This window comes from Spea bombifrons, chromosome 4 (genome assembly GCF_027358695.1).
Source record: "Spea bombifrons isolate aSpeBom1 chromosome 4, aSpeBom1.2.pri, whole genome shotgun sequence".
Lineage (NCBI taxonomy): Eukaryota > Metazoa > Chordata > Amphibia > Anura > Pelobatidae > Spea > Spea bombifrons.
In genome coordinates, this window is record NC_071090.1 from 57,292,350 (window position 1) to 57,316,755 (window position 24,406).

The 24,406-nt window shown below is 38.8% G+C and overlaps 1 protein-coding gene across 2 annotated transcripts; it reads left to right on the forward strand.

The window, feature by feature from the left end:
- Window positions 1–2,754: 2,754 nt before the first annotated feature.
- LOC128490525 (transcriptional regulator QRICH1-like) lies at window positions 2,755–23,868 on the forward strand. Of its 2 annotated transcripts, none has more exons than XM_053462429.1 (10): window positions 2,755–3,021; window positions 8,276–8,412; window positions 12,490–13,739; window positions 14,512–14,683; window positions 14,894–15,048; window positions 17,824–17,938; window positions 18,032–18,140; window positions 18,666–18,817; window positions 21,752–21,842; window positions 22,528–23,868. In XM_053462429.1, exons 3-10 carry the CDS (start codon window positions 12,735–12,737, stop codon window positions 22,715–22,717), a joined length of 1,989 nt encoding a protein of 662 aa, XP_053318404.1. In that variant the 5' UTR covers window positions 2,755–3,021; window positions 8,276–8,412; window positions 12,490–12,734; the 3' UTR covers window positions 22,718–23,868. The 2 variants fall into 2 exon arrangements, with proteins under 2 accessions (XP_053318404.1, XP_053318403.1); XM_053462428.1 differs by having other exon boundaries at window positions 12,712–13,739.
- Window positions 23,869–24,406: the final 538 nt, after the last annotated feature.

Below are 24,406 nucleotides of genomic sequence, written 5' to 3' on the forward strand. Positions count from 1 at the left end.
TGTTAAATCATTTTTATGAGTAAAACATGTTTAATGGCACTTTGAAATGTCAAAATGTTGTTTCAGTTATATGTTTAGCCAGTACCAATTGTTATGTAACAAAAAAGCATGTTAAAATTGCTTGTGCTGTTCTAAGGTGATTAATAAAAGTATAAAATACAAATGACAGATCTGCTAAGGTGTATTGGCTTACCTTACTAGAGAGTTCGATTAATGTTGACACAATATGTGGAAAGGATGACCTCCAGTGGTCACTCGATAAAATGATCTCAGATTATATTTATATATATATAGTGACACTGTAAAATAGAAGAGAGGATAGTTAAATCTGGGTGTCATCAGCAGGTAGTTTTTAAAGCCAAACATTGAGATTAGTTTGCCAAATGAGGTAGTGTAAAGGGAGAACAGAAGGGGTCTTTGAACTGAGCCTTGGGGTACCAGAGAGGTACGATCAGAAAGTCTGGATGTGAACCAGGAGAGAGCAGAGTCACAGATACCAGGACCATGAAGAGTTTGAAGGAGCAGGGGGGGGTCCACAGTGTCAAAAGCAGCAGAAAGTTCCGGTAGGATTAGCATTTAGCAGTGAGTAGGTCATTAGTAACTTTTGTAAGGGCTGTCTCAGTAGAATGCTGAGAAAGGAATATAGATTGAAGGGGATCAGGTTAGGAGTAGGAGTTAGGAAACTTTGTGATAAAACTCTATTTATTCTACCAGTACTGCTTTCATAACCCTCATCCTCTCAAGTCTCACAACGTAAAATATAAAAGCAGACCTGCAGGTAGATTAACTTTTGTTCTGAAGAAAAAAACCCACAAACCAATAAACACAACAGGTTTGGGAAGTAGGCAAATATCCTATAACCATCTGCAATGATGGAAGTTCGTTGGGCGTAAGCAATTCTTTCAAGAAGCTTGGAAGTGATAGGAAGCAGAAAGATGGGACATTAGTTGGACAGATCAGTTGGGTCCAAAGAGAGCTTTTTCAAGATAGGAGTTACAGTAGCATGCTTGAAGGAGGATGGGACAGATCCAGTAGAGAGTGAAAGGTTGAACAGATATTTTTTGGACATACTGTATAAAGCAGACAAGGGAGCATATACGAATCTGTGGTAGCAAGCTGTCATACCCTTCATTAACCCCTGACTGTCCGTGACTGTGCTATAATTCCATTATCTGATGACCTAGTCTATGTGCTGCAGTCCAGATCTCAGTTTCACTCTTCACGTTAGTGCAGGAAATTTTTTTTTCAATAGAGATGAATACATTATAAAATCTCAGTTAATGTCAGTTGGTCTAAATCAGTTATAAATATATTTGAACACATGTATGCTTGGTGTTATGTTTCTGTTCACATTTTTTTAACTTAAACGTTGACAGACAACCTTTATTACTTTGTGTAATGTACTTTACAATGTTCCTGACATATCTCAGCTTCCTGTTTTTTTTATATTAAAGGCAGAGTGATTTAACACCTGTTTAGATTTGTCATCCAGGTCACAAAATGAAAAGTATGCCGTTTTCAATAAACTTTGCATATAATAGTTAATTTGCATTTCATTTTAATGGTTCAAAGAATGTCAGGCAAAATGGTCAGCCATCGCACATGTTCACTTCATCAAATCTGGCACTCTTCGAAAAAAGTTTGGACATGCCTGACTTAAGAGGACAAAACATTCTAGGCCCAGAAATGTAGTGTAGTGATATACTCCCAATCACATCACATAAGATTCTATCCTATATTACCTGCTTAACACTCATTTCATCTTTATCCATTACATCTGGATGCCGAGATTCTATTTTATTCATTTCAATAAAAAGGCTTAAAATCCTCAGCACCAGGCCCTTGCTGCTCTGACCAAAAGAGTCTAAAAAGTATTTTTGTTTTTTAACAAAATATGTTTTTGGACAAAATGTGATAAATAACGTATATATATCATACATTCACTTCATAAACACATACCAATTACACTGCAAACATAGTTTGACCATTTGCAAATTTAAAAAGAAAGTCCCCAAATTTCATTTAAAAAATCTGGTCACCTACCATAAGGTGGTTTCCAGGACAAATATATAATAGCAAAATAAAGCAGGAAGGGGCCTCTTCAATTTAAAAAGCCCCATCTACTAAGGCCTAGCTAGTTTTCCAAATGCGTTAAATATTACTATAGCTTAAGGGGGGGGGGGGGTTGCGTTCTGACTAAACTTCGCTTTCACCGTTTTTAAAGAAATGTTCCTATGCGTTTAATCAAGTGCATATGTTGAGCAAACGCCAAAGAAATATTCCGTCCGTTTTATCCCGCTCAATCCTTCAATACATGTCACTCACACAGGAGGTTCAATGCCGTAAACCATTGAGCGCTGTTATATTAGACGATATGCACAGACGGCGCTTGAAGTTGAACACTAAGAAAGGCACAAGCTATAATATTCATAGGAGAACCAAAGCTCGTGAACTGCAAAAAAACGGCATACGTGCGCGAACTTAGCAAGCGTTTGCGTACCCGCTTTATTTTAATGCATTAAACAACAAGGTGAGCATTGACAGTCATTGAGTCAGAAAGAACAGTAGTGGCCTTCTTGCTACGCAGACCTATTTTCTGCTGGTTCCCTAATTAACGATTTATTGCTGCGTGCATCGCGGACTGAACGCCTTGGCGAGAACGCGCTACTGGATTCACACGCGCCTAAATACTTGAAGTAGCTGCGCGCGTGCACGACTCGCTGTGTTCCGTGAGAAGCGCGCGCCCGACGTTTCTGCTGTAGAGCCGGGGTCGGAGTTCGTGGGTAAATCCAAGATGGCTGCCGGCGCGCCCCGGACCCCCCACCGCCTCTGACACTGGTGGCTGTGTGTATGTATGTGTGTGACAGCGCCAGGAGGAGGCGGGACCCCGTTATCAATACCTCGGGCTATCCTTAACCTCCTGCTCCGAGCTTGTGCTCACGGCGACCCCTCCTCTGCGCGTAGATGAGGTTTGCCACGATCCTGGGAATCCGCATCAAGCCCGGAAGCAACAACAAAGAGGTAAATAAATGACATGGTATTCTGACTAGCCCAGCGCCACTCAACTTATCCACCCATAGCAACAGCCATGGAGAGCAGCGGCCGCTCTATGTACTATATCGTGTCAGACGACGGGCGCTCTCCCATGTCGCTGTCACACAAGCCTACTCCGTGGAGGAATAACACAGCAACTTTTCCTGAGCCTTGGCCCTACTGCACTACGAAGCATTAACCTCTTCTTGCTCAGAGACGCTGTATCCTGAGGACCTGACACACCAACAGGTCTGCGGGAGTCCCAGGGGCAGCTCCGCTCTGAGGGAGGAGGGGTTAACCTCTTGCCTGCCAGAGGCGTGTTACGTACAGGCCCATCTAGCAGTAGGGATAACGAAAGATATCGATATATATAACACACCTGGAAGTTAGTCCGATTTTGTCCTTTCCCGCGTCTGTTTATTTGTCCGTATGTCTGTGCGATGTACGTATGTACTCTCTTAATAGTTCAGATTGGGTTTATGAATGTGTTAATAAACCCAATAACAGGGGAATATGCATATTTGATTGCTTGATTTTTAAAGATAGGGCGTAAGTAACTTTATTGTGTACACATTTATTCCCCCCCAAATAGCTACTCTGTGATTGGTCAATCGAAGGGGAAAGGCCATGATTTCATCATTCTTCAGTGTACATTATTACTTTATGTTGCCGGTTTGAATTGCTCTCCAAACACTTCTCCATATTGCAGCAGTGTTTGGGAAACCATTTCCCTCTGTGTGTCATTTTGTGTGCAGCCATTGTTTATACTTGGCATGCTAATTATACTTTAGTTATAGGAAGTGCATTGCTGTATCTATATGGATTTTATTTGGATTGCATGAATAATAATAATGGCTTTTTTTAGGTCTAGAATATAAAAATGAGCTGCGTGCTAAAATGTATTATTAGTGCTGGCTTAGAAACCGGTATGGTAAATTTAGGCTGCGGCACAATGTAGCCTTTTTCTTGTTTGTATAACAAATATTTACCGTTACATTTTGAATCAGTAAGCGACAAACACCTTTCCTTCCTACTTGATTTTGGGAAAACTTTCATCCAGGTGGATTCACGCATCGGGAAGCATAAATACCAGGGCCACCTTTGAGTCTTAAATGTAATGCTCGACGGTTCTGGTATATTCCTTGCAGACCTTGAAAGGTTACAGTTGTGTATGTTAATACTCCATTCTTGTTAGATCTTACCTTTCTGTGCAAGGTGGGCTGAAATAATGTGATCTTTTGTCCTTACATGTTTTCTAGCTAGCAGTCTGCACAGATATACAGTCTGTATACATATAAAGCATATGTTTCTTTGAACACAAAGGATCTGGTTAATGAGAAACTAGAAGAAATTACTCTTTGTGCCTCCCCCACCTCCCTGTGACTATATAGTCTGACGTCAGCTCTTTGTAGGCTGATTCAAATTACATTAAAGACAAAACTCTATGGTTTAGACCTTTAATTCACTTGGCAGCAATGGGGTTAAAGCTTTAAACTTCCAATATTTGTCTTAAAAATGCAAAGGCTCGTGAGGACCTGATGTGCCTAGAGGTAATTAAAACTGCTATTTTGATGGAGATCATTTTTTGGGGGTATCTAAACTAGAATGTTACGATTTAGTACAAGAACCAATTGAGTCTTAAAAAAGCCATTTCCGTTTTGCCAGTGCATTAAATTAGTCCCAGAATGTACTAATGTAAGTACAGTACTCTTTATGAATAAATAATTTGAGTGCAGTGAAAATATGCTGCATAACACTGGCAAAGGCCTTAATTAACATGGGCGTTACGACTTTTCATGTTACTTGGATCAAAACAATTGCAACTGGGGTAGCTGTTGAACAGTGAAAAAATGTACCCTTAGTTTGGCAGTACCCAATAACTATGACATACTTTAAAAGCAAATAGTTTGTTCCAAGTTGAACTGTTGAAGAATATGGTTTTCAGGCATGTTTGTGAATTATGTATCGGCAAACGCTGCCCTGTTATAAAGGTGCTATTAGATTTTGTCCATAAAATATTGGAACATTATTGGACATTTCTGTTTTAAATTATAGTGGTTGTCAGATTTTTTTTTTTTTTTTTTCGGTGGACTCTGATGCAGCCACGGCCATGTACTGGTAGCCACACATATATCCATAATGTCCGTGACGCATACTTACATGCGCACACACACTGTCCCTGACATAAAAATACCCACTCATAAATTGGATGATCGTGGGTTATGCCAAGACTTTTGTAGCATCAAATGAGACACAAACAAAACACTTGAAAGATGCTTATACCATTTTTTTTTTCAAAAGTAGATAATCACCTGATTGAGAAGGGTATTTTAAGAAATTATTGGCCCCTTGCCAGAAGGGTGACGAACAATCATCCCTGAAACTACCGCAGCTTTGTCCCAAGGCTTTTTATCCGGAGAACCAAAATTACATTAATCATCTTTAACTGGAAACTATTATGTTCATTAGTCAGATTGTGTATTTTCCAGCTGACAAAATTATATGGAACGTTTACACATTATATATATACTACTACTCTTGCCCCACCGATTCAACTTGTGAAAGAGAAACATATTTTCTGCTGTAAAGGTACCCTCCAGCCATCATATGCACTTTTATTCTAGCTGACACCTTATAGCCTGTGTAGTTTTGCCTGCAGATAAAATGATGGATTCATCAGGTTCACATCTATACATTCACGCTGCTTCCCGGCCCCCAGCTCCTTGGGTGGGTACTGCTGGCTCATGTGTGATTTACATATGGTTGGTGAATGCCCTGACTGCAGAGGCTGCTCAAACCTCTCAGGGTCACTGGTTCAGATGCCGGCAGAGGTCAACTCAGCCCATTATCCTTCCAAATTCACTACTTTAATATTTATTCATCATTGGTAAGGCTACTTAGGACCGTAGACCAGGGCTCGACAAATCCCAGGCGCCAGGTCGCCACGGCGACAGAGAATTTTGTCCTGGCGCCTAGGTTTTGTCAGCCTCTTACATCCAGAAAAAATTGTGGATGTAAGACTGAGTCACCACACGGGGGCGCTGCTGCTGCTGCTGTCTGCCCAGGAGTCTGGGCAGACAGCACAGCCACTCAGAGCCCGCCCCCGAGCCTGAGATCACTCCCACGGAGTGATCCTGTAGGCTGAAACCGCGATTGCAGGAAAACCTGCAATAGCGTTTTCAGCTGCCACAAGTAGCTTCAGGAAAGGGGGTTGAGTGTTGATTGGGTCCCCACACAGCCCCAGCCCCAACACCCCCTTGCTGCCTGATCGCTCCCTGAGAGCGACAGTGCAGCGTTAACCCCTTCAATGCCACAATTGTGTATGACACATTCGTGGCATTGCAGGGGTTAACATTTGTCCCCACAAGCTTGTGGGGACTAAATATCAGTCAATGCTGTGCTCCAATGGAACATCAGCATTGAAAGGGTTAAAAAAAAACAAAAAAAAAACTGCACTGACCTGAAAGTCCAGGGTGCTTCCAGGTCAAATACTGTGAGTTTAGTAAGTATGCTGATAATGATCAGATCACTCCTGACCAACTGTTAGTTTAAAAAAATCCTGGCTCCTAACTTTTTTACCTGGCGTCTAGATTCACAACAAATTTGTCAAGCCCTGCCGTAGACTGTTCCTGCTTTAAATCTTGATAACTATTTGAGTGACTACTTGGTTACGTATGCTTTTTACTGTTACATATGAAACCATATTTTCTGGAAGTTTTATACTTATGGCTTCTTAAATGTGTTTTCAAACATCCTTGCTAGTTGTTCCAGTAGTGCAGCTAAAGTACAGTTATTAAACAAGTCCACTATACAGACTGATTACAGAAGCTGCCGCAAGTCCTCTCCATACAGCAGATTTCATAGGCACATTAGACGGGCACTGTATAAATAAATTCAACTGGAGTGATTGGTGCGCAAGGTGTGTAAATTATGAATAAAAAGGGATAAATAAATAATGATGAAACTAATTGTGTGCTGCAAGTCAACCAAAGAAACAAACCCCAACTGTTTCGCTTCAAACAAAAACATACAATAAACACCAGGTGGCTGCACTTTTCACACCCAATAAGTGTGAACATACAAAATAAGTAGATGCTCCACATACTACAATTATAGGTAGTAAAGATTGTAGTATGCAAAACTTCAAAGAGATATGTCAGGATCTCATATAAGAAAAAGAAAAAAAATAGTGTAATATACAGAATTATATAGAATAAGAAATAGATGGACTCTTACAGTTAGTGGTGCTTTCCCAAGCCCATATGGATGCGCGTGTATCGGAACCAGAACGCTATTTCCTTTCTGAAGTATACCCCACGAGGTCGAAAAATAATAATGGGAGTTGGGGTTATAAAAAATGTTGTTTACTGTAGCTTCTTCCAAAAGCTGAAAATAGGTAAAATCCAATAAATAAAAAAACAGCCGTCCCGTATCTCTGCGGTCTTCAAATTCATATTGGCGGCGTCCCGTGTTCTGCTGCGGTCTGGTTTACGGCTGTATGTCCGGAGCAGTGAAAAGCCCCTCCTTTCTCCTATGGACGTTGGCACATATGATGCGTTTCGCTCAAGGCTTCATCCGATACGTGTATCTTTTCTTATAAAAAAGGGTCCGAGTGGCGGGGTTCATTATACGTTGTCCGTATGCGCATCAAACATCTCATAATTGATGCACATATGGACAACGTATAATAATTGTCTTTTTTTTCTTATGAGATCCTGACATATCTCTCTGAAGTTTTGCATACCACAATTATTGGTAGTATCTACTCATTTTGTATGTTCACACTTATTGGGTGTGTAAAGCGCAGTCACCTGGTGTTTATTGTATATTGGGGGTCAAGTGTGTAACACAGTATTAACTGGAATAACGTGTCAAGACAAGGGACACAGACCTCCCATGACACCAGATAAAGGGCATCATGATCATCAAATAAGGGTAGAGGCAGGGACGGAATATGTTAAGCAGTCTAGCTGGAAGGCAGCTTGACTTCATAGAATAAAATAACAGGATACTAGAGAACTAAATGCAAACCTGCACCTAAAACCCATCTGAATGCGGGAAAGACTATAACTGTTCATGTGAAAAACCGATGTAGGCGAGCATGCATGGGTGTAGAACTGGACATGACCACGCTAAAAGAGATACAAGCCAGACTGGAGTATTATATAAGTTGTTTACTTTCTTTGCATTAAAATAATCCATGTGCAAATTAGTTTAACAATACTGTTTTTCCCCCTTTTAGTAAATCTAATATAAAACAGGCCAACTACACTGGGCTTTATGTTTACAATCAGTGGATGATCTGCTGCCAGCTGTTGCATTCATTGACATTCTGGACATGAGGACAGTCACTGGTTTGATAATAAATGCTACACTAAGGTATACATATTTATTTTTCTTAACTTGTTTAAAATGTTTGTTTTACAGTTAGCTTTCAAATTATATTTTATTTTTTTTATTTAAGCAGCAACAAACCCCTACATTTTATTTATTCAACATGGTTTACTGCCTCATTTGCTAATTGGTGACATGGTGACATGAAGCATTACTACATTATTTTATCAAAACTACCTAGTTCATACCCCCCCCAAACAATCAGAATAATTGTTTTGGGGATTTTTGAAAGCAAGGGACGATATTACATCAAAGGAACTTAGATCTGTGGCAAAAGATGGCAAATTTAACATATCCAATTAGTTGCCTGCCCTGATGTTAGGTCCGTTCTCTGCCCTTGTGTAGACTGTAAGGACCAATCAACAGTGATATAGTACAAAACGATAAGGAACACAAATCTCATCCAGGTCTGCCGATTAAAGCGTTATCTTTATTTCACAGTTTCAAATAAAAGTGAAGAGAAAAAAGGGGCAGCAAAAGAAGAAAAAACTAAATACACCTTGTAACAATGGAGATCCAACCTGAAACAAAATATTACTGAGAACAGAACATAGGTGAAAAATAAAGATATTTTGTGAGCAAGTACTGCAAATCAGATCAGATTAATCATGAATTAACATGTTTACAATAAAAACAGTAAATAGATGACTACATATACATAGAAATGTATAAAAAGACAAATATTAAATCAAGGACCTACCAGAAATATCTAAAAACATAAATGATTCTTAAATTCATCACAGTAAACCAAAAGGATGATATAGAATTTTTATAATGATCTAACGTCTAAACTTTTAAAGTGAGGTTTATGCGTTTGTTTTTTTTTTATACAAATTTGTTTAACTTGTGTGTTTCACAAGGGTTTGCCCTACATTTCTAGATACCGTTTATAGGTTAATTGTGTGGATAATAAATAAAAAAAACAAAACAGGAAAAACTGTTGAAGCATTCTTGGTTATCTATATTTGGAGTCTTTATTCAAAGTTCACATTTTATTAGGAAATGGAAAAAGATGGTTGCATAAGCTTTTGGGACATTTACTTAAGATAACATTATTAACTTGGACTAAAGACTCTTTTGGGCTAATATAGCTATATACATTTTCTATTTGATAATATCCAATTGATCATTGATTATAGAGGTTTTTTATTCTACAAAATGTGACAATATTTATATTATACATGCCCATACATTGTGCACTATATTGTGACAAGTGCTGAGTCAAACGGTTTCATGGAAAAAAAGTTGATCATAATATTAATCATCCAAAATAAACCGTTTAAGAGCCACACTAACTGCATATGGGTCATACGGCATACAAGGAGATTTCATATCCAATGTAAGAAATTAACTCAATTTGTCATTTAATGAACCAATGCTAAATTATTATGAGACGCTTTAGAACGGATGCCTATACCTTGAATTGATGTATCTTGATGGAATGTAATAGGGAAATTTTAGACAGTTCAGCTTTTTAGTTTAGTAATATCAATCATTAGTAACGGACATTTTCACTATTGCCTCTGTATTGTACTAATTAGACCAGGATCTACATTAAACTTTTTTTAAAACTAGAAATGAAAATAGGTTTATATAGTAAAGTAGAAGGCTATAAGGCACGATTCCTACAGTCTTTGCCAGCGCCATACAACATTATATAAATCATTTTAACGTGGTTGTAGAAATACTAATATATATATATATATATATAGAGCTGAAACAACGAATCGATAAAATCGATAATAATCGATAACGGAAATCATCGATAACGATTTCCGTTATCGATTAATCGAGTGATCAATTCGTTGTTGGAGCACTCGGCTCCTTTTACTTACCTCCGCGAGCGTTCCCCGCTTCTGCTACATGCTCTGCCGTCTCCGCCTTCTAGCTACGTGACGGATGTGACGCGTTCCGGAGGTAAGTATTCTGCACAGATCGCACAGAGCGAATCGCTCTGTGCGAATGGAGCCACTCGCACAGAGCGATTCGCACAGAGCGGTTCGCTCTGGGCGAGTGGCTCCATTCGCACAGAGCGATTCGCTCTGTGCGAGTGGCTCCATTCGCACAGAGCGGTTCGCTCTGTGCGAGTGGCTCCATTCGCACAGAGCGGTTCGCTCTGTGCGAGTGGCTCCATTCGCACAGAGCGGTTCGCTCTGTGCGAGTGGCTCCATTCGCACAGAGCGGTTCGCTCTGCGCGAGTGGCTCCATTCGCACAGAGCGGTTCGCTCTGTGCGAGTGGCTCCATTCGCACAGAGCGGTTCGCTCTGTGCGAGTGGCTCCATTCGCACAGAGCGGTTCGCTCTGTGCGAGTGGCTCCATTCGCACAGAGCGGTTCGCTCTGTGCGAGTGGCTCCATTCGCACAGAGCGGTTCGTGAGTGTGGGTGCAGGGCAGAGTGGGGGTGGGGGTGCAGGGCAGAGTGGGGGTGGGGGGTGCAGGGCAGAGTGGGGGTGGGGGGTGCAGGGCAGGAGACTGGGTGCAGGGCAGAGTGGGGGTGGGGATGCAGGGTGTGAGTGTGGGTGCAGAGCAGAGTGGGAGACTGGGTGCAGGGCAGAGTGGGGGTGGGGATGCAGGGCAGGGTGTGAGTGTGGGTGCAGGGCAGAGTGGGTGCAGGGCAGAGTGTGAGTGTGGGGGCAGGGCAGAATGTGGGGGCAGGGCTGGGTGCAGGGCAGAGTTAGAGACTGGGTGCAGGGGCACAGTGCAAAGTGCTGGGTGCAAAGTGCCAGTGCTGGGTGCAAAGTGCCAGGGCTGGGTGCAAAGTGCAAAGTGCTGGTGCAAAGTGCTGAATGCTGGGTGCAAAGTGCTGGATGCAAAGTGCTGGGTGCAAAGTGCTGGGTGCAAAGTGCTGGATGCAAAGTGCCAGGGCTGGGGCAAAGTGCTGGGTGCAAAGTGCTGGGTGCAAAGTGCTGGGTGCAAAGTGCCAGGGCTGGGTGCAAAGTGCAAAGTGCTGGTGCAAAGTGCTGAATGCTGGGTGCAAAGTGCTGGATGCAAAGTGCCAGGGCTGGGGCAAAGTGCTGGGTGCAAAGTGCTGGGTGCAAAGTGCCAGGGCTGGGTGCAAAGTGCTGGGTGCAAAGTGCTGGGTGCAAAGTGCTGGGGCAAAGTTTCTTGAACAGTAATAGTCCACCTCTTTTCAGAATGTTTGGGGTTATTTTGTTTCATAAATATTGTGTTTGGGTTCTTGTACTTTGAAAATATTGTTTTTTATTACATCATAACAAAATAAGAATGTTAATGTAAATTTTAAGTTGTTTTTTAACATCCAGTTCATTAAATTCTTTTAAATAAACGAAAAATTTGCATATTGTTTTTTTTATCCGATTAATCGATTAATCGAAAAAATAATCGGCCGATTAATCGATTATTAAAATAATCGTTAGTTGCAGCCCTATATATATATATATATATATATACACCAGTCCAGACATCATTTAGTGTCTGTATTAAAAGATAGGAGCAAAAATATGTAATTTGCACTTCTTGTTCTCATTCTGTAAATTGCTTGCTGTTTTGTATAATATACTGCCCCTACATTAAATTAAAACTTACAATTTCATGTGTTGTACTTTATCTTCCTTTTTCTGGGTTTACTGTGATTTATTGAACATTAATTTATACTTTTATATATTATCTTTGGTAGAAACTGCATTATATTTTAATGTCTATGTTCTTATATTTATATGATCAACATAATTTACTTTTAGGTATGATTTGCAGTGCTTACATAAAATTTTTATTTTCCTTAAGCTTTTTTAAAAAAATTATTTTTACTCTTACATTGTTATGGGTTAGATCTCCATTGTTAACCCAAGTGATTTAGTTTCTCCCTTTTAACTTTGTACCTTAAAATCTTCTGCAGCCTAGATGTGCATCCCCCACAAAAGGCTTCAGGTAGAAGCCCTCTGAGAGTCTCTGCACAGCCACTATTTAGCGGAATGCTTCTTTAGATTTAGTTTTTCTTTCTTTATTTGTTATTCTTTTTAGCTTTATTTAAATTGAACCATGCATGGGTACTTAAAGTAAATTGAGATGAGAATCTACTTACTTATGATGTGATTATTTTCAGATATACTAATTGTGGAACTCGCTATGACATGCAGGGGTGGACAGTTTTATGCTGCGTTTAGGAACCAGAAGAAAAAAATACATGCTGGATGTATTAAACTTCAGCTGGTTGTTAAGGATTTTTTTGGCAGACGTTGCCCTAGTTTATACATACTTTAAATGGACCTAATAAATCTTTAGTATCTTTATTTTTGAACCAAACGTTGTTCTTTGTTGTGGTCAGGTTTTCTTTCAGTTACCGGAACGATGAACCATTCTTTAGAAAACTCCATTCCATATGAAGACTATTTGAGGATGAAAGCCCAGACAATACCACCTCATCGTATGAAGGAATTTTTAGACTCCCTCAATGGGAAGGGTACAGAAGAATTGCAGCAGTTTGTACATTCTCCAATATCTGTGTATCAGCAGAGGAACCATTATTTTTATATGGACAGTACTGACGTGGCAGGTTCTTTGTTAGAGCTCGCTAGGCCCATTGCATCACCTTTGCAACATGCTACTGTCAGTCCTGGTGTTACCCTTGATCAACATCACATTCCTGTGCACCATGTACAATTAAGACAAGGACACCATATGGATGTGCAGACAAGCCAGTCAAGTAAAGCCTTGGAGCATCAGGTGGAGGGCCAACCTGTCACTGAAGGACAGAGCTCTAGCATTGCTGGTACTTCTAACTCACATGATAGAAGGTCTTGCTCATCAGGGTTATCACAGCCAGTGAAAAAAAGAAAGTTTGACTTGCCAATTGAGGACAGTTACTCTATTAACCATTCATCTTTACAGAATAATTCTGCAGTGCTTGCTCTGCCTGTTCAGAACCAGCAACAAACTTACATTCCTCTTCGCCAAGAGCTGCTAACCGTGGATAGTAGTCAGTTGTATGGATTAGTGCCTGCAAGTACGTCAACAGCTGGGCAACTACCAAATGTAGAGTCGTGGGCAATATTTTCTGCCCATGCTACTTGTCCAGAGTCTCAGACAATTATGCACACATCTGTTCCTCAGGACAGCAGTGGTGGTGTACAAATGGGGGAGATTCCATTGAGTACAAGCAGTATAAAATTAGAGGAGAGTAAAGAGAGCTTTGAAGCAAAAAAGAATATATCTGAAAAATCTGTGCATGCTCCAGGTACATCTGGATACCCAATGCAATTAATCAACATGAATGGGAATATTCAAATTCCATTGTCTGTACAAAGTGGGGGAAGAGTCTATCAGCCATCCAAATACTGGGATCAACAAGTACAGGTGAGTCCTCGTTGTTCCAAACGTGTTATTTATGTATGTCTTTTATCTGGTATTGATGGAAATAGATGAATGTGTCCCCTCTTAAGGCTGCTTTGCAAATAAACATTTAAAACTATATATTTTTTTTTTTTACACATGACTTTGATGTCGATGGTCACAATTGCTTTGAATTACATGATGTTGCCATACCTTACAATAGTATGTGACACATAAAAAGAAAATGGTAGTTGGCTTCATTTATTATTAATTTAATTTTTTTTCTTTTAAAATATATTTATTTACCTTTTTACCGTTTGTCCAAAAGATACAAACCAAGAACATAAAACAATTATACATTTTTTTAGAGGTAGATTGGATTTAACATTTATACAATTGTCTTTTTTTTTTATTATTATTATTCCTGTGCAAGTTTTTTTGTAGTGTTTAACATACGAATACAAAGTACAGTTTTTTGAACATTCTGTCCTAATGTTCTCACAGTGTGGTGACTAGAAGTCCTATTTATATTTTATAGGAAACTCAGAGCAAGGTCTTGCCTGCTATTTCTAAAATATTTTATAGAAATGAAATGTCTTCTATTGATTTCATCATTTATAGCACTTTTCACTAGTGCTGATTATTTTGTATGCTGCTTATAAACCTATAGGGTTGACTGTGTAGCCTTTTTTAATTGTCCCTGCTCATTTCAGTATGTCTTTAATATTCTGTTGATACACAAGATCATCAAGCTAAATTAAGAACTACTTGTAGCTAACTGTCTTTGTTTTTCCAGTCTCAAGGCTTACAGTGTTCTCCATCTGAGACCCACCTACGATTGCAAAATAATGCTGATTTTCCTTGCACACTTAAGCCAGATGAAGGAGCTTTATTTTGGAAGACCTGGGCACAGATTAAAAATGCGGAAACTCAGAAAGAGGTTGAAAACAAGATGTTGCGACCTGGAAGTATGAATCTGGTTATGTTACATAAATCTCAATCTACCATATCTGGATGTATATATAAACTTAGACTTCATATCAATTTAGTATTAAGCCCAGCATTATTCCTGATCTACTATTTTACTTATCGCTGTATTCAATTGTGGAACAGTTTAACAGATGTTGGTTTTGTTTTGGTGATGTACATTTTAATGTTTATATTGGCTTTGGTTACAGGTAGAAGACCAATCATTTATAAGGAGGATGTTCTATCTGTGCCAATAGCAGAGTTAAACTATGGATTGTGCCTAATGACCAAAGAAGCCAGAAAGCATGATGGTTCCCCATATGATGCTGACATGTTGTATTATCTATTTCTTTGTATGCAAAAGGTAAATATATCTCCCGTTCAGCCGATTCAGAGCAAAGCTGTTCAACCACTTTTTATATTTCATCTTTTTTATCCCAGTGTGCATGATATGTTTTGTCATTTATTGTCAAAACTTTACTTGACTACATATCAAGGAGGATCATGAACATTCTGTGGTGTGATTCTTGATGTCTGTGGGCTTTGTAACCATGAGAATGCCGTTTTCACAGTGTTGTATAGTGTAACCTTTTGTGCTAGCACATTTGCTGATGATATAAAATGCTACTGTTTAATTTGGCTTTTCCTTTTATGTGCACCTGCTACACCACACAAAGCACTACATTATCCTTGAGGTTTGGAACTCAATGTAGATACTAATTTATAGCTACCTTATGACTCATCTTGTACCACAAGCTATACAAGAGAAGCATTGTTGCTGTGCTTGGCCTATTGCGGAGTACGTAGAGATTGTAAACATAATTGATGTTTCAGGCATATAAAAACAATTTCAAAAAGCCCAAGTAAAATTGTGGGCATTGTTTGACAATTATTATTATTTTTATTATAAGTTTCTTGCAAAAATGTTCTAGTAATGTAACAAGATAACAAGCATTTTTTTGAAATATAAATCTTTTATCTACATTGTATATACTGCTTTGTTTAACTCCATTTATACTTTTGGTTTCTACCAGCAGTAGCTGAAATGTATCCCTTTAAATTCCAGCCTTTTATTTCTCATGTTTAAGAAACTCCTTTTAGTAATGCCCCGGTCATGTTAGTAGGGTAAGAACATTACTTGCTATGTTTTCCTATATTACTAATTTGTTTTATCATGCATCCTTGCAACCCTATTCAACATTTCTAGAAAAGCTTACATGAGCTGATCTACGGATAAGCTTAATGTCAGGCAAAGTTATTTAGAAGTTAGGAGTCAGACAGACAAATCTAGGAGTCATCTCTATATTTTGAAGAGCCATAAAGAGATACAGCCTTAGAGATCAATATAAAATGGCACAGATGTTAGGAGCTTGATCTAAAAATCACGGCTACCTTTTTGTCATGGTGACTGTTGATCACTTAGACTTAGCACATCGTTATTTGGATCCCCTGTCCTGATACTGAATTGTCAGGTATTGTACAATTGACCTGGACTGCTGATGGAAAAGTCAGAAGATGTTTAATATTTGCATCTTATTAGCAGATGTGATTTGAACAGCTAAATTACGACAAATCATTCTTGTGAGATACAATTCTGGCTGGGCTTAGAATATGTTGTGGGCAATGGCTTGCAGTGATAGTAAATGAAACAAAAATCAGATTAATTCCAGACCTGTGCATGGCAACATCTCCCAAACCCTCTTCAATGCAAAGTTGAATATTTAAATGTGTTATGGCATAAACATTTAGAAATTAATGCTAACTCAATATTAGCATTAATGTATACTGTTATGCAGATTAAAATGACATTTTTGCTTCTGAAATACTGAGTAACTCTTACGTTAACATCCCACTGTGTCGTTTTGTAGTAGGCTGTTTTCAAGCAGGTTTAGAAACCCGTACAGTTACATCCCAAAACACTCAATGCACAAAATGTTGTGCAAAGTTACTAAAACCTCTTTCATTCAGAATAAAAAATATTGTATTGTCCCTGTGGTGACAGCCAAAGCATGGGTATCCTCATCACCTTTTACTTGCCAGGTGATGCTACATTTCTTAACTAGTTGGAACCTAGACTATGAGTACCCCCTTTACAACACGCAGTGTATGAATATTTTTCATAATTAAGATCTCCCATGTCTGTAAGCTGTATTTAAGACCTTCCAGTGCCTTTACCATCATGGATGAGGAATGCTGTAACCTCTGGGTCACCAAAAAGTAAACTTTTGTTAGTCAGTGCTACAACTTAAGCTGCATATCTACAACTGACAAAACAACTCATGTAGTTATTAAATATGATTTGTTTACATTAGTGCCTGCAACTTTGATTTTGCAAGTTGCCTGCCCTGAGAACACTAACTGAAGCCTGGAGGTTACCAATGCTCTCCTCTCTGCATGCAGTCTACCTTACAATGAGTGAGCCGACAGCCTTGATACATGAGTCAACTAAAGTCAAAACTTGACTCTGTGGCAGCCTCTCATTTTCTCCCTGATGACCATCTTCCTTACATGTTTACGGGATTTTTCATTTCCTAATTTTCCTTGGGCAAGTCTTCGCAAGGACTTCCTTTCTCCATTGAGATTCACTTTTGTATTTGCTTTCCCTACAATGGGTATGGTTACATGATGTTGTGGAAAGGCTGTGGTGTAGATGGTAGGACTGTTGCCAATTGGGCATAAAGCCTACCCATGTTTTCCCACTTTCCATCGCCCACATAGTAGGATTGGGATGGATTAAATGTAATGGGAAAACCTCAAATGGGGTGCATGGAACCCATATCGGTGGGATAGAAAGGTTAACACATAGTTAAAAATAATAAAATTGAAAAATGCATACCTGCTCCCGACCTCTAATTACACCACATGGGGTGGGTGAGGTCTATGCCGTGACAGAGATCTCAAGGCAGGTACTTTTTATAGAATACTTTGTTACCCTTCAGTAAACCTTACTTTTAAGTTGGCAAGTGTGGTGTCTCTTTATTTTTTAATTTGCTGGAGTGTGGTTATGAGTGCTTAGCTTTAAAATAACGTTTAAATAGTGGATATAAAAATTGACATGTAAACTATGTTTTTAGGTTAAATGTAAGAAACTGTCTCTGTTAAAATAATGTTGGGTTATTTTTTCTTTTTCTTTTCTCAGCACATGTTTAATAACAACCGTATTGATAATGTCTTTGCTGATCTTTACTATTCTAAATTTCTGGAGAAGCTTCACGAAGTCCTTAAAGGATGGTGCCCACGTGTAAATCCCTTTGGTAAGGCTTTCTGATTCTTCTTTTTTTTTTTTTTTTTTTTTGTAGTTTGAAATGTTGGCAATCGGTTATTCACTGCAGATTTTTTTTACGCAGGTTACATAATACCCACTTGTGTGTCTGAAGAAATGTTGTGGGACTGTAAACAGCTTGGAGCTCATTCTCCGACTACACTACTCTTTACTTTAATGTATTTCAACACCAAGTAAGTAGAAACTGGGAGTGTCTGCAGGTTAATTAGCCAAAGGAATATCATCCAAGCTTGTGCTTTTGTCGAATTGTATTACTAAAGGTAAAACCATAAACTTTTGTCTATTAACCGTTTTCCAGCATGTGATGAGGTTGTGTGTCTGAAATTGTGCCTGGTTTACTTGTCACTACAGGTCATGAAGTAACTTTTTAAGCCGTTACCACAAAGTATATTGAAATGTCTAGGCATCCCTGGCATCTGTATTATATATGTAACATTAATAACTATTCTTACATGTTGGTATTAACAACCTAGTTCTGTATCCACATGGTCATGTGTTCTTTCCTGACATTTGTACTGTTTCAGTATAAGTTTATAACAGTGTACTGTATATTTGAGTGCTGCTTTTTTGTGCTAAGACAGTTTGACTAGTAGATTAGTGAATGCGGCATCTGAATATGGAAAAAATGTTATGGGTTGAATTAAATTTACCCCTCAGTGTAATTGTGCTAGCTCTCATTTTTTTTCCATCTTTCCTAGGTACTTTGTTTTGAAAACTGTAGAGCAACATTCACAATTGGCTTTCTCTAAAATCACAAAGCAAACTAGGAAGAATCCAGGAATAGGAAAAGATAAAAACAATACAATACGTTTTCTACGACTATATGGCCCAGTGCAAACCGGTATGAAAGGTAAATAAAAAAAATTGCTAGAAAGTATACTTTTTCCAAAATTGGCATATTTAAACTACAGTTTGTGGCCAAACGTTTTGAGAATAAAAGTAAAGTTCCCCTTTGCCATGAAAATTAACTTAAGCCCAAAAAACATTTCCACTGCATTTCAGCCCTGCCCCAAAAGGACCCGCTGACATCATGTCAGTGATTCTCGTGTTGACGTAGACAGGGCTGCAGATCACTCGATTTATGCTGATTGAGTTAGAATAACAGGTGCTTTAAAAGGAGGGTGGTGCTTGAAATCATTGTTCTTCCTCTGTTAACCATGGTTACCTGCAAGGAAACACGGGCTGTCGTCATTGTTTTGCACAAAAAGGGCTTCACTGGCAAGGATATTGCTGGTAGTAAGATTGCACCTAAATCAACCATTTATCGGATAATCAAGAACTTTAACCCCTTCAAGACCGGGACGTACCTGGTACTTCCTGTCAAAGGTCACTGGCAGACCGGGACGTACCAGGTACGTCATCGATGATGCGCGATCCAGCGTTGCTATGAATGCTGGGATCGCGAGGGGAGGCTGCTACTGACCACTGGGTGTCCCCAGGGATCCGTAGCAGCCACTCCCCCTCAATTCCGTGCACATGATCGCTTTGAAGCGAATCACGAGCACGGAATTTAAATATTTTTTTAAAAAACTGTGGTCTTCAAGGGAAGATGCAGTATGCAAGCGTCCGTCCTGAAGGGGTTAAAGAGAGAGGTTCAAATGTTGTGAAAAATGCGTCATGGTGCCCAAGAAAGTCCAGCAAGTACCAGGACAGTCTCCTGAAGTTGATTCAGCTGCGGGATCGGGGCGCCACCAGTGAGTGCATCTACACGCACAGTGAGGTGAAGACTTTGAGAGGATCTGGTGTCAAGAAGGGCAGCAAAGAAGCCACTTCTCTCCAGGAAAAACATCAAGGGCGGACTGATTTTCTGCAAAAGGTACTGGGATTGGCCTTCTGTGGACTGGGGTAATTTTCTCTGATGAATCCCCTTTTTGATTGTTTGGGGAATCAGGGATAAAGCTTATTTGGCGAAAACAAGGTGAGCGCTACCGTCAGTCCTGTGTCATGCCAACAGTAAATCATCCTGAGACCATTCATGTGTGGGGTTGCTTCTCAGCCAAGAGCACATTCTTCAAGAGCAGCTCCTCCCAACCATCCAAGAACAGTTTGGTGATGAACAATGCCTTTTTCCAGCATGATGGAGCATCTTGCCATAAGGCACAAGTGATAACTAAGTGGCTTGGGGAACAAATCATCTAGATTTTGGGTCCATGGCCATGAAACTCCCCAGACCTTAGTCTCATTGAGAACTTGTGGTCAATCCTCAAGAGGCAGGTGGACAAACAAACACATTCTGACATGCTTCAATCATTGATTATGCAAAAATGGGCTGCCATCAGTCAGGACATGGCCCAAGTAACTTGACAGCATGACAGCGGATTGCAGAGGTCTTGAAAAAGAAGGGTCAACACTGCACATATTGTCTGTTTGCATAAATGTAATTGTCAATAAAAGCCTTGGACACTTAGGAAATGCTTGTAATTATACTTCAGTATACCACAGTAACATCTGACAAAAATATCAAAGAACACTGAAGCAGCAAACTTTGTGAAGACCAATACTTGTGTCATTCTCAAAATGTTTGGCCGCGACTGTATAGCCTGCAAACGTGAATGTAAAAGGGATTGTATTCACATGTTCGATGTGGTTGTGTTCATATGCTTACAAGCAAATGAGACTCTGTATGTGTGTTTTTAACATGTCTGTTTAACCCTCTCAGGACTGAGGCGTTTTTACACTTGTGGGCGACAGCATTTTAAGCATTTCTGCTGAACAGCTGTGCTCTGCTCACATATATGAACAACAGCAGGAAAACCTGCTATGAGACCCAATTGGGATCTCTGTCAGAGTGAGGGAAGTTTGGGAATTGAAATACCCTGTTATGTGTGAACGCTTGGCTTGAGCCCTCTCACATTAGCTTGGGGGCCTGATCTCCCATGCACCAGTAGGGATTTAATAGTACTACACCCAAAGTAGTGACATACTATTATTTCTATCATCACAAAGGGGTTACCTTAAACAAACAAAACATGTGGTACATAGATATGCTTAGCCCTCTATTTGCTGCTATTGGGCAGTCTTGCAACCCAGTGACATGATTTTGAGCCTAGGGGCAAAGGGAAAGCTCACAGGGAATACACTTAAACAGAGACCCCATGCCCCTGACAGACTAGCTGTAAGACAATTAGCTTGGTCAGTAAAATGCTGTTCAGTCTGTGTAGAGACAGGGACACTTAAACAAATACTGTTTCATTGATACTGAAATTCACACTTGTTTTTAATTGATTGTTTCATTTAGGATGAGTGAGTACTTGACTATGAAACCAATTATTGGCACAAGCAAACCGTAAAATTCACTCAGTGGGTTTTACAGAATAAAAAACAGCCAAAAATAGCCACATATAAAATGTAACACCTGATCCTTCATATGTAATGGCATAAGGAAAGAAGTTTTCAAATAAAATGCATGGCTCTCGTGAAAAATTGAGCATTTCTTCCTCCGCTTGCTATCAAGGGTATAACCACAATAATGATCTTTTGTAGGGAATGTTTTTTCTTACCCATATGAGGCTATTATAAAAATCTGCTCACAGATACTAAACCCTGGCGTAAATGTGCATACTGTATAGTAAATGTCCGGAGAAAATTGAGCCTAAATGATGAAAATAGTTTCTACTGAGTCATTATATGCAAATATTAACTTCTATCCTTTAGCAAAGCATTATCAACAGTATCAATATATTTATTGTACTAATTTAACTGCAGCGAAATTATGCAGGGTGCACGTCGAAAATATTTTTTAATTGACATGCTCTCAAACTTTTATATGGCTTGTTTTCACTAGTGACAGAAGAAACTTATGTGGAACAGCTTGAAAACCCAGATAATCCTCTGCAGTGTCCAATCAAGTTGTATGATTTTTATCGCTTTAAATGGTATGTGTTTGATTAGCGGTTGGTTTCATTATATTGCCATTATTGTGAGGAGGTCCTTTATTAACATTTTTTGTTGCAAAATATTGTAGCATGTTTATAATAAAAGTACTGACACAAATTGGATATGGTCAAGGTATGTGTTCCTAGATAGATAGAGAGATAGATGTATGTGTACATATATAATTTGCTTTTGTCTTTTACTGTGTATAGACAATTGAATATTGTAATGAGCTTTAGGTGCAGCTAAAATTACAGCGCTCTATTAAAATGGTGATCTGTTCTAATAAGGGACTGATGCATATAAAGCAACAAGTGAAGTCTCAATATGATTCCATAATGGTCTGGACTCTTTGAAACCCCTACTACTCGACCACATTCTCTCATAGCAAGTTTCTAATGTGAAAGGATCTCGATACCTGATTATGTGTGAAATGTACACTTCGTATACAAAGAGAAGTAAATATTGATGTCATACTGCAGGAAATGTTGGGTCAGGATTAGACAGGATCAAGAAAATGTCAACATGACTCAAGTGGGACAAACCCATTGTATTTATCTCTAGAAACGTACGGATACATTTGTGTGTTTTTGGATGCTCTTGAATGTGAAAAGCTGCATTTTCCAGCAGAATTTTGACAGTGTTTTAGTCCAATATTCTTTAAACACCTTTTTCTATTGTTTTCAGTCCTCAGGGGGCCCGAGGACCTACAGATGCCTTCTACTTGGTTCCTGAACCAGTGGTGGCACCAAATAGCCCTATATGGTACTCTGTACAGCCTGTGAACGAGGAGGTGATGGAGCAAATGTTGACCCGAATATTAATGGTTAAAGAGGTCCAGGAAGCACATGCTTCATCTCGACTTTCTGCATATTAATCACATCTATATAACCACAATATCAAAACTGTGTACATACCCTTATCTGTAAAGCATGGTTAAAATGTGTAGATTCTTTGCTTTACCGTACTTTATATTCCACAGGAAAGGAGATTTGCTTTGAGTATACAAAGCATTTACTGACCACAATCTATGTTTATCTGTTTGTAGCAAAGCACATTTTGGAGATGAAATGTTTGTTTTTGATGATAATTTAATGCTGACATTGAGCACTGCATGTACAGTGCTAACATTCTTGTTTTGGAGTAAATTAAGACTCCAAATTTATTTAATTTTATGTAAATATTTTGCTTTGGTCACTTATTTTTCATACAAGCAAATACATATGAGGTCACTTCCTGTCACAAGTCTTGGAATTCTAAAATATGTACCATGTGAAATACTGTACATATGAAATAATTGTTCGTTTGTAACAAGCGCTTAGCAATTGTATAATTTATTAATCAGTTTAGTGCAATGCAGCCATAATCATGTTCTTAATGAAACATGCTGAAATTATGGAATCGTACTGTTTTTTCTTTTCTCCTTTACAAAAGGATGATGCTTCCATGATGGGCCTGGTCACAGAGAAAACAAAAACAGTCTTTTCAAAAAATGATAAATGTTGTATCCCTTATTCTGAGAATAACTGAAAGATAGAAGTTTTGTTTTGTATGTTTTTTTTTTTTTAAACAAGTGTAAACTGGGTTCATAGGAAGCTTCAGAATTGTTGGATTATTTCCAGCTTTTGTGTTTGACGTTGTGGGTGTATTTGTGCCTAAAGTAAAATGTCACTACATTTGACACTTTAACACCTACTTTTGTGCATACACAGAATGATTGCACATCATGCTGAGAAAAACTAACTATACAACCTTACCTCAAAATCCAGTCATGCCGTGCCTTAACACAATCCAGGCACTTGGATTTATTTCAGTGGTGACTGTAATGTAAATTTTGATTACTTGTGTTTTTAGTAAGTTCACTTTTACAGGGAGATTTGTATATTTTCACAGAAAATTTAACATGGAAATCACTGATTAATAGGAAAATGAGTTTGTTATATCTGATGTATGCTAGATTTCTGGTATCTTTGTTTAATACAGATTGAGCACTAATTTTGATTTGAAATAAAATTGCAATTGAATGTATTATGTTGCCTTTAGAAAAATAATTTACATTACATTTTTTTTCAATCGCATTGATGTTGGATGGCTGCACAGTATTTTTTACTGTATGGGTTGTGTTTTTAATTGAGCCTCCTTTCGCTCACACATCTATGTAGAAATGTACTCAAAATGCAGTTTAATGTATGCATCATAATGGATGGCCAGTGCAATTGTATTATACGATATTTGTAAGGTTACAAGCTATCATTGTATTATAAAAAGTAACATCTTTCATATGGAGTAATGTGCAAATAATCTAGACCGAAGGCACATAGTATCTGCTGTAGGAAATGTGCAGGTAGAATGGATGCAAAAGTGGAAGAATTTAGAACGGATTGCTTTTTCCTTGTCTATTCTCAAGCATTATATGATGCAACACAAAGTTGGTGGTGGAGCATGGGGGGTTGTAGCCATGATGTTTCTTGGATGAGATGTTTTACTTATAGATGGACAGCAATTTTAATCTATATGAAAGCACTCGGCTGCCATGTTGGTGTAAGTATCCTGTCAAACCCTTATT